Source organism: Populus euphratica, unplaced genomic scaffold, assembly GCF_000495115.2.
Source record: "Populus euphratica unplaced genomic scaffold, PopEup_1.0 scaffold924.1, whole genome shotgun sequence".
Lineage (NCBI taxonomy): Eukaryota > Viridiplantae > Streptophyta > Magnoliopsida > Malpighiales > Salicaceae > Populus > Populus euphratica.
In genome coordinates, this window is record NW_011500465.1 from 70,707 (window position 1) to 87,121 (window position 16,415).

At 33.0% G+C, this 16,415-nt stretch overlaps 1 protein-coding gene across 9 annotated transcripts; it reads right to left on the reverse strand.

The window, feature by feature from the left end:
* Window positions 1-261: 261 nt before the first annotated feature.
* LOC105114866 (receptor-like serine/threonine-protein kinase ALE2) lies at window positions 262-9,497 on the reverse strand. Of its 9 annotated transcripts, XM_011011568.1 has the most exons (18): window positions 9,310-9,497; window positions 8,667-8,803; window positions 7,729-7,848; window positions 7,335-7,649; window positions 7,107-7,241; window positions 6,836-6,910; window positions 6,634-6,726; window positions 5,645-5,773; window positions 5,332-5,556; window positions 5,152-5,226; window positions 4,960-5,061; window positions 4,738-4,845; window positions 4,264-4,635; window positions 3,879-4,175; window positions 2,976-3,365; window positions 2,524-2,764; window positions 939-1,608; window positions 262-867 (listed from the first exon to the last, which is right to left on the reverse strand). In XM_011011568.1, the coding sequence occupies exons 2-17, from the start codon at window positions 8,752-8,754 to the stop codon at window positions 942-944; spliced, it is 3,432 nt and encodes a 1,143-aa protein (XP_011009870.1). In that variant the 5' UTR covers window positions 8,755-8,803; window positions 9,310-9,497; the 3' UTR covers window positions 262-867; window positions 939-941. The 9 variants fall into 9 exon arrangements, with proteins under 9 accessions (XP_011009870.1, XP_011009876.1, XP_011009875.1 ...); XM_011011574.1 differs by having other exon boundaries at window positions 262-1,608; window positions 7,729-7,797; XM_011011573.1 differs by having other exon boundaries at window positions 262-1,608; window positions 7,729-7,824.
* Window positions 9,498-16,415: the final 6,918 nt, after the last annotated feature.

Consider the following 16,415-nt stretch of genomic DNA (forward strand, 5'->3'; position numbering starts at 1 on the left):
AATAAAAATACATAAATAAGAAAAACTTTTGACTTCATAAATACACTTTTACTCTACAATTTAAATAATTGAAATCCTTTCAAATAATCATTTTAATAATTTCAAAATTAAATAAAAATAAGTTTTCAAAATAATCAGCCATCTTCGCACGGAAAAAAAAAAAATTGAATCCTGGAAGTGCTGCCTTCCAATGGCAGCGATCTAATTCAACCAGGAGCTTCAACAAGTTGAAATATTAATTGTGTATCAGAACGGGGTTTGATACCAACATAGGACATTGCTTGTTTCTTAAAAATTACAGCTTAAAGGAGCACAATGAAGGTCAAGAGTAAATTTCATGTACCTCCAGACCATTAATCCAAGAAGATGTCTCCAACGTTGCCGGAAAACTGGAAAGAAACTTATTAAACTACTATATGCACATCCCAATTTATTTTTATTTTTTGAAAAAGAAGCTGAATATTTCTACAGTGAAAGTGAGAAATGCTACCATGTATTTTAACTTGATTTGATGAAAAAATCTTACAGACGGGAAGGAAGGAAATATCCTGCTGCTGATGCCTGGCAGACGGGGAAGTATTAAATATGTTGATACACCATTGAATTCAGATATCTCCACATCACCGTGTTACTGCCGCAATTCCGCCCGTGCAATTGAGTATAGACAACGAAAGCCTAGTATGGGATCACGTCCTGTTACCTTCGAACCTTACTTGAAATTTAACTCATTTGGAGTGAGATCAAAACACATGCTGCAACTGTCCTGAAGTGACGGATTTTGGCAATTTGCATTCCATAATAATAGCTTCGTTGTCCAGGCTCCTTCAAGGCCGCAACCAATTCTTGTTCTTATGGAGGACTGAATGCCTGCTTGCAGGACAGGATTTTAAGATTGAAAAACGGGAAGTCAATATTCACAAAAAAGAGGGACGATCTACCTCTTAATGTGAACCTGGCCACATTTTGAAGATGGTTCCACGTTCACTCACACTTTCCGCTGTCAATCTCATTCTGCTCCTTCCTGTCTTCAATGGACCAGAGGAGCATCTCCTCAATGATCCAGAGCCCTGCCTCCCATACCTGTCTGATGTACTGAAAAAATATGAATCCACGTGTCCCCTTTCTATATCTGGCTCGGAATCATAATTATGTACTAGGGCCTGACTTCCTAAAGAATCCCGTAGCTGTCCTGAGACTGCACTGACCTCAGCATCCATATAAATAGATAAATCTTGGCTGGAACTCCTGGAATCCAGTTCCTTTGCCTCATCACACTCATTAGATACTAGTTTTAAGGCCTGAACAACCTCACTCATAAAAGGACGGTGTGATACCTCTGGTTGAACACACATTGATGCAATAGCTGCTACTTTGGCCACACTATCAAAAGGTACATCAGGTGCTAGAGTCGGATCTATAATTACTTCAAGCCCTTCTTTAGTTGTTAGAAATGGACGAGCCCATGCAACTAGATTCTCTTGACCAGGTGGCTGGGACATATCCACTGGTTTTCGTCCTGTTAGGAGCTCAAGAAGGACTACACCATAACTGTAAACATCACTCTTCACAAGAAGATGGCCAGTCATTGCATACTCTGGAGCGACATACCTAGATTAAATATTCATCAGGCAAATAGATACATCAAATTCAATAAACTCCAATACAATTCAAATGAAGGAACTTAAAACAAGCCTATATCAGCTTGAAGGTTGCCTAAATGTTAAAAAGGTGTCTTGTGTGTCCTCACTATCCTTTTTCTAGAAAAAAAAATTATTGAACTGGTCCAAGAGTTCTTTATCACCAAAAAGGAGCAACTACATATTTATGATTTTATGCAGGTCCATACTAGCACTGCCAACCAAGATGTCTAGGTTGAAGAATATCGAAATTCAAAAGTTCACCTTGGCATCATGTCAATGAGCTTTAATTTCATTTGCAACCGATACATATAATTGATGTTACGGACTTTCAAATTTATATTGCCATAAACATATTTTAATTTTATTCTGAATTACAAATGGATATTTGTATGCATGTGGTTTAGGATGAGCATTGAGTCATTAGACAAGCTTAAGAGAAGATTCTGCACAACAGAGATCTGGACAATGAGCTATGTTTGTATGCATGCTTGTATTCATGGATATTCTTTAACATTCTAATTAGAAAACAATGTGGTGGCAGCTATTTTACTTTCTAGAACAAGGAGCAGGAGCTAACTCGGTTGGTACCTTCCAAAACATCATATGGTCATATACAAAAACTTCAGTCTGTGTAACCTAAATCTGGGACAGCCAGCAACATCCAGAATGCTGAGCAATCATGCAGGTACTTGGATCTACTACGCAGTGAGCATGCCACCTCCATCTATTGTTCTCCCAGAGATATTTAGAACTTAAATACATGATTAAGGTATGACAAACAAACAAACATGGGCATGACCTTGTAAGGAGTTGGTGTTAGGTGGGGAATCATATAACAAGTGATACAATAAGACTTCATGAAGCCTGAAAGACGAATTCTTACCCAAAAGTTCCCATGACCTGCGTTGATATGTGCCTATTTTCCTCATCCAAGGCAGTCCTAGCCAAACCAAAGTCAGAGACTTTTGGTGTGAAATCATGTTCCAACAAAATGTTGCTCGACTTGAAGTCCCTGTGTATCACACGAGGGCTCGAATCCTCATGTAGATAAGCTAGACCTCGAGCTGCACCAAGTGCTATCTTGATCCTAGCATCCCAATTAAGAGCAGATTCTTTATCAACCCCTGGTAAGTAAACAACATACAGACAAGCATATTCATGTTATAGAACATTGACTAAGAGATAACTTTCTTGACCCAAACAGATTCTTTATCAACCCCTGGTAATTAAACAACTTACAGACAAGCATATTCATGTTATAGAACATTGACTCCTTATCTAAGAGATAACTTTCTTGATCCAAATATGAAAACTCAGAAAGAGCAAGGCTACTACCATGTAGATGAGATTCAACACTGCCATTTGCTATGAGCTCGTAGACCAAGCTGCGTGAACATTCCTCTGTGCATATTCCAATCAACTTGACTAAATTTCTGTGATGAAGGCGGCTAAGCATCTCAACTTCTGCCAAGAATTCTCGACCACCTTGATGATCATTTCTCTTTAGAACTTTTACAGCAACTTTGGTCCCGTCTTCTAAAACACCACTGTAAACAAGCCCAAAGCCACCCTCCCCAAGTATTCTTGAAGCATCAAAGCTACTAGTGGCCCGCTCTATGTCACTTTTGCTGAAGGTCTTAGCAGATCCTGTGTACGCTGGAATACTAGATGCAAAGGACAACGAGGCAGAACTAAGACCACTTCCAATCAATGACCCAGCAATACCTGCAAATTAGTTTTCCTTTTTCATTGCAAAACTAAGCAAGACTTTTGAATTGTTCAAATTGCCAGATATTACTAAATCAAACATATTAGAATAGAAAGAAAATGGTTATCCAACAAAGCATGTTAAATAGAGAAGGACAACATGGAAATAGAAAATTAAGACAATGTTAAGTCTAATATACACATGTCATATTTGTACAACCTTAGTATTTCACAACATTCCAAGACAATGTTAAGTCTAATATATACATGCCATATTTGTACAACCTTAGTATTTCACAACATTCCAAGACAATGTTAAGTCTAATATATACATGCCATATTTGTACAACCTTAGTATTTCACAACATTCCACAGTTTCTTTTTCTTTCTATTTTACCTTGCCAAGTTCAATCACTGTGCTAGCTAATTAGTCCAATTCTGTATGTTCTATAAGTTCAGCGTTTTACTCTGCAAAACCATTGATCCATCAAGCAGATAGGCTAAACTATAAAAGGCTTTAAATGCTATTACCTGATGGTTTCACAACCGAAGGTGGCAAAGGCTGCAGGACTGATGCCGGTTGACTAGCATGATCTCCATGTTTAAACCACAATGCCAAAGCAACAGCAGAGAATAAAACTAGTGCTACAGAACCAGACACAGCAATAATAGCAATGACACCACCAGTGAGCCCATCTTTACGCTTCCTTTTATGGACATCAACCCCTAGGGGCTTTATCATCCTTGCATTGTTGTCATTGCCAGAATATGGCCCATCATCTATTATTGCAATTCCAAAAGGTGCCATAGGTGGAGGTGGAGGTAAACCTATAAATGTAGCACTTCTATAAATATCCAGGGAAGGAATAAAAAGAAAAGGAAAAGAAAAAACTCTTCACATTTAAAAATTGTTTACCTAGATATCGCACATATAATACTTCATAGTCACCAAAAAAAGAAGGGTTTATAACAACTTGTTTTTTCCAGAATCTTTGATAAGTCAAAAAGGCAGTTGAATTGTCAAATCTTTCTCCAAGGGGAACCAAGTCAATAAGGACGATTGTCTTCTCTGGCTGCTGGCTGGGGGCATTGGCCCCTATAATACGAACTTGACTTTGTTTCATATAAACGCCAGCAGCAATTTCCTGAGCAAGCTCTGAAACTAAAGGGAAAAAGGTATACAGTGCAACACTAACACCCAGTCCTACTTGCATGGGCAAGACACAGCGACATGGTGACCCAGGAGGAGTATTTGTGTACGGCTCTGTACACACAATCATTGAACAATCTGCAGATTTGATGAGCCTATGCATTACATTTAGGAAGACAAAGAACATTGAAGGGAAAACATAAACAAACTTCAAAGCAAGAGAAGCATGGATCTGTGTACCTTCATTAGGAGGTGGAGGTGGCAATGTGTGGAGTGGTGGCAGGGGGGGCATCTGAGGAGTTCTTGAAGAAAACCCAGAAGGAGAAGCTTTAGGGGAAAGAGCTGGCACTTGGAAAGGCAACAATAATCAAAAGGTAAGCATGAATGAAATAAGTAAATGTAATGCATAATCAACTTGGAAAAAGGGGAAAACGAATTGTAAGGAATATGAGCTTTCCTTACTTTTTGCCCATCCAGATGCTGTAGTTTGAGAGGGTGAAGGAGTGGGTGAGACAATGATCACTGGTTTAGGATAGCGGTAGTGTGATGCATTATTTGAAGAATCTACCATAGAGGAACTGCATTAGAAACTGAAGAGACCTTCAAGATAAATGCTCCAAATATGAACCACTAAAATAGTCACTATTATGATACCTGGAGTACCAAGGGGTGAGAAAGCATATTGTTTGTGCCTACTTGTTGGAAGAAATGATGGAGGCATGACTGGACCTGTAAAGAGCATCAAAATAAAACAAAATCATATATATGAACGTTAAGTACATAGCAAACCAAATGGTTATAGATTGGGGAACTTCTCAAGCACGAAAGAAGCACCTTGCTGTTTTGAAGAGGGCGGAAATGTTGGATTTGAGGATGCAGGAGCAGATTCACTGATTCTGCTGCTTTCATGGTTCTGTTTATGAAATGGGATAGATGGTGAAGGTGCAGAAGAGTGATGCTGTTTATCCAGAGGAGTTTTCGGCGATGATGGAGAAATGGGAGAGTCATTAGAGTGCCTCATAGCATTCTGTGCGGAAGGAGCTACACCAGAAAAAGAACCTGCAAATTTTATTGTTAAATTCCAAGTCTTCATACTAGTGCTTCATATAATTGATCTTGGTGAAATTTTCAGTTTAATAATGCATACCTTTTGCTGGAAAATGGCTCATGGGAGATAAAGGTGTGGGTGTTTCATTTGGCGGTGCAGAAACTGGAATTCCATCTTTCTTATCATCAATGCTTGGGGTAGGAGCAGATGGATGGGGGACATTTGGACCTGAAATGTCATATGAGAGCCAATAAAATGTAACATTACCTAAGCGTAAAGAGTTTGCATATATGAAAATAGTGCCAGGAAAACAATATGGAAATACCAACTAGTCTTGTAATCCATGCCATGGTCATCAAATCATACATTGCCACACCCACACAAAAAGTAGTCATTCAGATGGAAAAATGAATAAAATAAATGAAGGAAAAAAGGAAATGAAGTTTTCATGATGCTGAAAACTGGGCTTGTTTAAGTGAATGTTTAAAAGAAAAAAGAAGATAATCTAGTGGCTTTTTCCCAGTATGCATCAAACGTTATTCAAGATCATGGTTATCAAATCATAAAATGCAACACAACTGAAATAATTACTTGCTTAATTGGGAAGAGCAATTAAAAGAAAAAACATAAGAAAAATAAGAAAATGAGATTTTCATAATACTCAAATAAGAAAAATAAGAAAATGAGATTTTCATAATACTCAAAGTGACCTTTTTGAATGTAAGTTGAAAAGAACAAGGAAGATATATCAAGTGGCTTTTTTCTAAATACAGATCATGGAATGAAGCTGCATTCCAACAATTTTGTGGTTTGTAATGGAAATTTTCAGAAAATATTTATAGCATCATTATTGTTTCAATCACTTTGTCCATGTTTTATAACAGGCCTTAGTGAGGCATCACTATAAACTAAGCAAAAGAAGGTTGCAGAAAGGAAACTATTGTTCATTTCTTCAGCCATGGACTATCTATTGACACATCCATTATATGACAAAGTTTAGCAGACATTGAAAATGAAGATGTGAAATGGTTCGATGCTAAAGGAACAGCTTCATAACCAACATAAATTTGAAGTCTCTCGAGTAAAACCTGATATTATAGCAGGGGATTCTCCAGGCATGACTGGGTGGGTTGCTGGTGAATTTTGTGACATGGCTCCCATTGGTGATACAACCGGAACTGTTGTTATCAAAATAAAAAAGATCCAACATGATTATTTAGTTTGAACTTTTGGAAGGAAAAAATAAAAAGAAAGGGATTATCCACATATATAGAACATATCAAAGCACACCAGATGGCATCGTTGCTGGTGCAATAGGGGGGGCTGATAGTTGATTTTCTTTTGATTTCCTTGATTGAGATGCAGCTGATATTGTATTTTGTAAAATAAAAATGCAGGAAAACAAGAAAAAGAATTAGGAACCTGTTGAAATAGAATCTATCAGAAGAGTCACAGAAGAATAGAACACTAATTCTATACCAAAACAAGAAAATGAATTAGAAACCTGTTGAATTAGAATCCACCAGAAGAGTCAGAGAACAATAGAACACTTATTGTATACCTGGAGAAACTGAATTTGGGACAGGAGCCCCACTGAAGGATACATCTTTTTTATGAGTACTTGGTGATGAAGCTTCAGGTGCATTTGATTGGCTGAATGGTGAATTTTCTGGTGACTGTCTTGAATGTGCTGCAGCTAGAACCAGACATTGTAACAAAGGCACTTGTTATAGAACAAAAAGTCAAGTTGAAAATTACTAAAAAAAACAAGCATTAGTAAGTTATGCACCTGGCGCACTTGATGCAGAGACAGGAGTCTGTCTAACTGCTGCCTCTCTTTGATGAGCAATTGGTGGCTTGGGTGGCTCATGCCCTTGATTAAGTGTGGGTGGAGGAGCTGTATTATAAGTTGGAGATGTAACTGAAAAACTTGGTGACAAGGATGGTACATGTCCTTGAGAAATCAAGGGAGGAGGAGCTCTATTATGTGGTTTTGTTACTATCAGAGGACTAGGAGAACATGATGGTACATGCCCTGTGATTGTTTGGGGCACTGGGGCAGAGGTGAGTGGTGGCGATGCAAGTGGAGGATGTAAGTTTGACCCTGTATTTTGAAACCAGAATCATATTAAAACGATCTCAAGATTAGCAAACAATCTACAGTAACAGTTTATGCAAGTTACCAGTTGACAGAGCCTCTGAGGCTGGCACACTGCTTCTGAATGGCTGGAGCTGGGGACCAGGCGTTCCTTCTATTGGAGGAATATCAGAAAAAATTGCTGGAGTTGGGGATATATTGTCAGCTGAAAATTAGATATAATACCAGATTTAAAACCACATATAAATGCAATATGGTATCTATAATAAGTTTCAAACTAAAATATATCAATCAGAACAGACGTAAGGGCTGTGTCTTTACAAAATTAGCATTTATGATTTGCTTCTGCTTATATCAGTGGTGGAGAATTGTCTCTCTTATGGGGTTTAGTATTCATGTTTTCTAGTCTATGTACAGGAAGAGTTCAAAGACAACCCATTAGATCTGCTCTCTGTTGAATTTAAAACTCCATAACGAAATATCTTTAGTAGATCAGACTGTAGACAATGGAATCAGAGCAAGATGAGATATCAAAGCAGTGGCAGAAATGGCTGGAGTGTATGAAGTTCTAAAGAAACATAGAATTATATAAGCAGCTAAAGATACTTGTAATGCATTTCCATAGTTGAGCGTAACTGACAATGTTAACTAGCCGTCAGTCCTCTAAGAGAGGGAGAAAGATTTGGCATAACTATGAGCTCCCTTCATTGTCTCAATTACTTGAGCTTTTTACCAACAAGCTCTGATCTATGGTTACATAATTGTGTGGGGAACATTTTTTTAGTTTCTGGTTCGCTATTGGTAAACAATCCCAGGACAACAAAGACACCACAATCCAATTTGGCTCGTATCAACTCGCACATGTATTGTCAGCTTCTTCACATTAGCGTTGGCAACATGAAGTTAGATAGGCCCAGATAGCAAAATGATTGATTAATAAAAAAAAAAAAAACCCTTAAACAACATAAATTTCTCCTAATTCAATCCAATCCTAACAAAGAAGAGCTAGCATCATAAATTTACCAGTAGATCCTTGAACTGTGAAAAAAAAGCCAATGGCAGAGAGCTTCCCCAGCAGCTGAAGAATGGGTGGCACCATCACCAGCCCCATGACATCAAGCACCAAACTTTCAAAAAACTTTGGAAGACCCTCCTCGCTACTAATGAAGAAACCACAAAACAATTAAAATAAAACTATATAGCGAAGAAAGGAGAGGTTTTTCATTTCTTTTTTTCCTTCCGTTGTCTTTTAAATAACTTGAATCAATAACAAAAAGGAGGTTAAATTGGATTAGCACCCGCACACACAAACAGACACAAAAACCGTGTAGAAAAAGAAAAGACAAGGTGATTCTTATTAAGAAAAACCCATAGAACCCAGTTTTATTTGAAGTTAACTAAGATGGAAATTGCCGATGAAACTGTTTTCACTGACATGATTCCAACAAAATTAAAAAAATCATAAATAAATAAATAAAAACCCACAGAACAGAACAGGCGACTAACAGCGACTGTGCTGTGTAACAGAAGGCATAAAAAGGTATGGACAGTTAGGTGGGGCAGAGAGAAAGAGAGGGTGGTGGTTAGAGTATAAAATATAAATTAATGGGAAAGATTAGATTTAAGTGGTGTGTCAATGGAAATAACTTGGTGGGGTTGAATTTACCCTGGGATTGTTTACTGGGGTTGCTCGACTCCATTTTCTAGGCTGCTGGTTTTCCTGTTGATCCTTTGAGAATAAGGTGCTGCATGTGCCACTAAATATTAAAGAATGTTGACACTTCGCTTGTGTTGTCTGGAAATTTTTTAACTTTTCTCCTTAACAAAAGATGGACGGATGAATCAACAAGATAAGTTAAAAGTAATTAAGGAATAAAGTGTTGTTCTAATGGTTAATGGTTAGGTAAACTTAACATTTAAGATGGTGAATTACGTGTGTATCACTATCTTCTCCCGATAATCCAAATTACTTCAAATAAATATAATAATTAACTATATAATTAAAATATAAAAAATAAAATTATAAAATTATTTTTAACAGCAAACTTACATTTACACCTTAAATCCAAAAATATATTTGAATATTTAATTCTTTTACTAGTTAAAGTTCAAAAATATAATAATCACTTAAATTTATATTAAGATTTTTATATTATTTAAAAATATACTCCTTTTAAGATTTTGTTAGTTGAAAATATATTATCTTTAAAAAATTTTCTTTGATGAAATCATCTAGCCAATATTAGAAGTTTTTATTTAACTTTCAAAGATTTACAAAGATGATTTGTTTTTACAGTAATATTTTTTAATATATTATATATTACAATTAAAATTCTAATATCTCTATACTTGACTTGATAACACTTGTAAAATATGAAAATATTTATGCATAGTAAAAATAAAATTAAATATTATTATGCTAGAATATAAAAGTTTAATAGCACAAATTATAGTTTGATTAATAACTGATGATTTTGTAGTTGTTTTTCTTTTAGAATAACTTGTATATGATATATGTTTATATTCCTCCTTTTAAAAGCTATATATATATATATATATATATATATATATATTTAAAAAAACTAGTCGTTATAATCTAATTGACAATTTAAATGATCGATTGGCTCAGATTGATCATGTCAATCGGTTGATCGATTCCTATAAAATTCTCAGATATTCATCACTAATGTATAAGCAGTTGACCGATTAATTTAGCCAAATCAAACAATCGACTGGTTCATGCAAATCAGACTTATCAGTTCAACTTAAGTGAATTTTTAGAACTGTCTATATTCTATTTTATTATCAATCCTTTAATGAATGTAGAGTGAAGTGTATAAATATATTTTAATTATGTTATTATGCAAGATATAAAGGTTTATATAAGCACTAAAATGAACACTTAATCTAGTTTTTATTTTACTTTTTTCTTGATTTGTTTTATAAATTCATTATGCTTGTTGATATGTTCTTCATATAAAACTTATCAAAAATTTATTCTTAATTAAATATATTATTAATTTATTTTTCATCTTATTATTACCATCAATATATATAAACATGAATGTGACACTAAATGTAAATACAAAAGGCTTCTTCTATATTAGTGCATGTTAAAAAATATTTTGAGTTAACAAGCCGTAGAAAATTTTAGATATTCATTTAACTCAAAGTTCTAAAAATTTCTTAAAAATTTTGAACATAAGTTTCATTTTACTTTACTAGCTTTTTTTTAGAATAATTTAACTATTACAATTTTTTTTCAAGCATGTATAATATAATTTTTTTGTGGTCGTTACAAGATTTGTAATTGAAAATCTATTTTTAGGATGCAAATGAATTATTAAATCGTCCTCTAGAATATAACAAACATAACATTATAATAATAAGACAAGAATATATATTTTCCAATTCACTTTCAACTGCTATCTAATCTAATTAAGTTCATTGTTATCTTTTTTTCTATCCTATCTTATTCAACATACCAAATTCTTCCTTCTAAATTAAAAGATTCAAGACGTGAACGATGTGATCCTCTTTTTTTTTTCATTGTGGCGGTGGAGGAGAAGTCCAAATTTACTTTTTATAGTGATGTGTGATGTGTAAATAGGGTGTATTTGGAAATATGGTTAAAATTATGTTTTTAAAAAAATTATTTTTTTAGATTTTTTTGAGATATTAATATAAAAAATAATTTTAAAAAATAAAAATAAAAATAATTTTAATATATTTTTAAATAAAAAATATTTTAAAAACCAGCTTCTACTTAACGCTTACCCTAAATCGATCAGCCCCGTAGTCAATGGCGTAAGTGTTGTCTAACCGGTCATTATCTGCCTTCTTGAGTGCATTTATTCCTAATGTAATCAATCAAATCGTTGAATCTCCACCAAAAAGGTAACGAAAACAAGGATAATTACTAGAAAACCAGGAAAATAGCCATGTCATTGCATCATCCAAACAGAAGCAGCTAGAAAAAAGGCAAACGAATTAGAAATAACAAAAACAAAAATAAAAAAGGAAAAAGAAAAAAGGTACCATCGCAAATAGATGTAGGAACCAAGCCGATATAAATAATTTTGAATTAAGAGAACTAATTCTGTCAATTTTTAATTTACTAAAAGCATTGAATTTTTTTTTTTTACAAGCAATTGACATTTTAATACAAATGTTTAAGACTGTAAGAGTATCAAGGTATTAAATAAAAGAAGCTAATCAGATAAATTCAATGAATCTGGATAGGTATTATTAATGGACTAAAATAATAATCTTTCTAAACCAAAAAATAAAAATTATTGAATAATAAACTTAAATTTGTGCTCAAGAGTGTGGCTTCAATATAAATTATATTTATTCTAGAATTTTTTATCTTTAACTTTTTTAATGATTTACGAGCTGAATTTTAACTTTTTAAGTCTTTATTATATAAACACAAAAATTTTAACTTTTCAAGTCTTCATTGTTTTATTTATCTTATTAAAATCTAAGATTTATTTGTGTTTTCTAATTATTGGTCTTGTCTGTTTAATATTCAAGAAAAAACCTCCTAAATAAGGAGGTTCTTATCCGACACGATTAAAAAATTTGATATCTTCTCCTAAGTGTAAGAGTGTTGAAGTAATAAATAACTCGGTAAGATTGGGGTCGAACCATAGGGAGGTTAACTATAATAATAATGATGACGACGACGATGAGTTAAAGAGGACTTTTAGATATAAAATTAATGTGAAGATTAAATAATGATAAAAACAGTTGTCAATGTTAGATGATCCACTAATGGTATTTTAAATAAGTATAATATAAACTCTTTTAATTACTTAATTAGAAACCACACACAAAAGAGGTTTCAATAGGATGATTTGTCCTTAATAGCTCATTATAAATTATGAATATGATCATATTAGTTGTCTTATTTAAGTAACACCAATACTTTTAAATATTGTCAATAATTCATAATGCTAGCTTATGTTAACAACAAATCAAATTCTTTTCATAGCATAGGTGTTGGTTATACCATATAGTTGGCTATGAAGGATTAAGCATTTGTTGTACCAAGTTTTATACAACACAAATCTAGATCAATTATTTAACAAGTAAGGTATTAAGAATTAATAAAATAAAAATAATAAGACATGTTAATAGCAAGCTTTCTTGGATATAAGCATTGAAGTTCATATTGAGTTTATATTATACTTATTCTAATACCATTAGTGAAACATTTTCATCTTGACATAATAAACTTAGCTAAATATAATAAAAAGGAGAATATGATTATATGAGTAAAGGAAATGAAATGTATAAACAAGAGATTAATGAAAGCAAAACTTAAGCACTAGAAAAATATAAAGAAAAAAAAGCAAAAACATAATCTTGATTTGACAACCAAAATGCTTAAATGCATGACAAATGTCTCCTTTTATATGCTAAAATTTAGAACTATTGATTTGATGCCTAATAATTGAGTGGTGACTACCTCTTGACTTGATAACAATCCTTATTTTCTTGTTTGTAGAAAATATCATTGTTAACATCAGAATTTAAACAAATAGTCTTATGAAAGTTCTGAGAAATTATCTCGGTTTTTCAATAAAAAATAAATCGGTGCATTTGAACTTCTAAAACTCGAGATATGGGCTGAACATTGAACAGTATCTAGGCTATAGGACAGATGTAGACTTATCTTTTAATGCTAAAATTTGGACTTACAAATGGCAAAATTAAGTCCTGGACTCTATATGAATGTTTTTGGCCTATGTCTTAGCTTTCTAACCATATAAACCAAACTGAAATCCAAGATCTAGAGCTCCAGATATAACCTAATGACTGAACAGTGTTCCAGTTTGAATTAAATTAATATTTTTTTCTAAGCTTAACATTTTTTTTTGTCATTTCACTTTTAATAGTTAATCACATCAATCAATCCTTTGAATTATAAGATATGCCGACATTTAAAATGAGCATTTACCATAAATTAAAGTTATCTTATATTATTAAACTTTTTATTATAAAACATGCAAGGGGGTTAATGATACTTTAAGTGCAAAATAATGATATAAAACCTTGATAAAAATACACTTTTAAGTACTAATCATTATCTCAATAGAAAAAAACCTAACTGTTTTAGTGTTTGAAAAAAAATTACTATCTAGAATACATATTACGTGTAATGTCATACAAGATAGAAATTGAGAATTCCCTTTTTTCTGAAGGTTATATTTCACATGTATATGTTGTCTGAAGGTTATATTTCACATGTATATGTTGTATATACGCATGCACTATATATATATAGTTACATATTGTAACTGTCATAACAGTTATAATAACTACTGCTAGGGCAGTTATGAAGTAGTTATAATTTGTTACAGTTCTGTTACAGGTAGTTATAAGAAGAAGAAAATAATTAACAGCAATCTTGGCGTAACAAGATCTTCTTCTTAACTAGTTCTTTACGTAACCAATCCTTTTTCTTCCACTACTAGTTTATCATCCCCTCGCAAGTGAAAGGGTCTTGGAACGAGACACAACTGTGTTTTCAGAAACAAGAACCTTGAGCTTGTGAGATGTTTAGTCAAGAGATTTGCAGGCTAGTCTTTAGTTGGAACGAATTGTAATTCTATTTTCCCTTGTAGAACTTGATCATGAATGAAGTGTTGATTAATTTCTATATGTTTTGTTCGGGCATGAAACATAGAATGTTTGGCCATATGATAGGCACTAATATTGTCATACCAGAGTATGGGGACAGTAGGGGTAAGAACATATAGTTCTTTATAGCAAGACTTGGATCCAAATAATTTTCGCAATAGCTAAAACAAGCCCTTTATACTGTGATTCTATATTGTTGTGAGAGACTAATTTTTGCTTGGTAGAGGACCAAGAAATTAGATTACCCCCTAGATAAATAAGGTAGTCACTAGCACTTCTTCGATCGTCAGGTTGAGCCTCCCAATTAGCATCGGTGAATCCTTCGATTGTCAACTGATTTGATGAACTTAAGAGTAAGCTATCATGTATAGTCCCATGCAGGTATCAAACAATTCGTTTAACAAAAAACCAATGTGCTGAAGTTAGTTGTTGTATAAACTGACATGCTTTATTAACAGCAAAGGCAGTGTAAGGCCTTATAATTGTGAGATATTGAAGAGCACCCACTACACTGCAATAACCAAAAGCATCTTTTATAGGCTCACCATCAAATTTAGATAAATTCTGTCTAATAGCCCTAGGAGTTTTATTGGTGAAAGGGAATTGTGTTTCATCAAACACCATATGAGGTATAACATAAACTCATCTAGTGAGATAATCAAGACACAAATATTCTTTGTTGATGAGTGTATAACCAAGAAAGATGCACTGAACAGATTGATATTGCTGTTTATGGTTGTTATAAAGGTGAATGAAGGGATAACATAAGCAACCAAATACTCTTAGAGACTTGTAGTCAGGCAGTTTCTAAAAAAGAGTTAGATAAGGTGAAGCATTGTCGAGTACCTTGCTAGGCATTCTTGATACGACCAAAAGATTGATGTCTTCTCCCAAGTATAGGAGTGTCGAAGTAATAAATAACCCGGCAAGACCGGGATCGAACCATAGGGAGGTTAATTGTATAAATTATAGATAACAATTGATTAGTACTTAAAAGTGCATTTTTATCATGGTTTTATATCATCATTTTGCACTTGAAGTATCAATAACTCCTTAACCAAAGCATGTTTTATAATAATATATCTAATAATATAAGATACATTTAATTTGTGGTAAATGTTGGACTACTAAAACACTAGATATAAGCTGAACATTGAACAGTGTCTGGGCTGCAAAACAGATTCAGACTTCTTCGTTGTTGCAACAATTTGGACTTGAAAATAGCTTTTTTAAATCTTGGACTCTACATGAAAGTTGTAGACCTATTTCTTACATTTCCATCCATATAAAATAGACCTAAATTTGAGATCTACAGCTCCATATATGACCCAATTACCAAACAGTATTCAAAATTATCCATCCTCTCATTTATTTATTCAAATTTAATCCTTATTCTTTTAAATTTTATTTTTTGAATTATTTTGCATAATTAATTTTTTTTAATTTCATCATTTGACACTTGATTTTTTAAAAAAATTAGGCTTAATGGTTTTTTCAAGTTTTATGCTTTTGATCAAATAGCTCGAGTCACGAGTTTTATAAGTTAATCATTGTTTTATTTTCAAAAAAATTGAGTTTCATGATTTTCTTTCTTTTCCTTTCTATCAGATTATCTTGATCTCATAACCTGATCCGTGAATTAGACGAGTTGACTTGAGTGGGTTTGACCTTTTATTTTTTGCTTATAATTGTTTTTTTTATCCTTTTGTATAATTGATTTTTTTTTTCAATTTCATCTTTTAACATTTGATTAGTTGAAAATTGGATTTTAAGGTTTTTTTAGATTTGATGATTCTGACCATATGACTCAGGTCAAAGGCATAATAGATTAATATAGATTGTCATCATTTTGTTTGAGTTTATTTTTTCTTTTGATTTCATCATTCGATTTGGAATTTCTCACTTGACATTGATTTTTTTTTCCTTTTTTTTAAATATATACAATTAAACCAAACCGAACTAGACTTTTAAGAATAAATATGAAAGATATTGCTTATAATATTGTTTTCTAAGAATGAATATAAAAGATGTCCCAATTTTTTAAAAGTTTGTGTTCATAATAGTAGTAAAAATTTTCTTCTCCCAAACCTTTAAGATTTCCATCTAGTTTTTTAAAACATGATG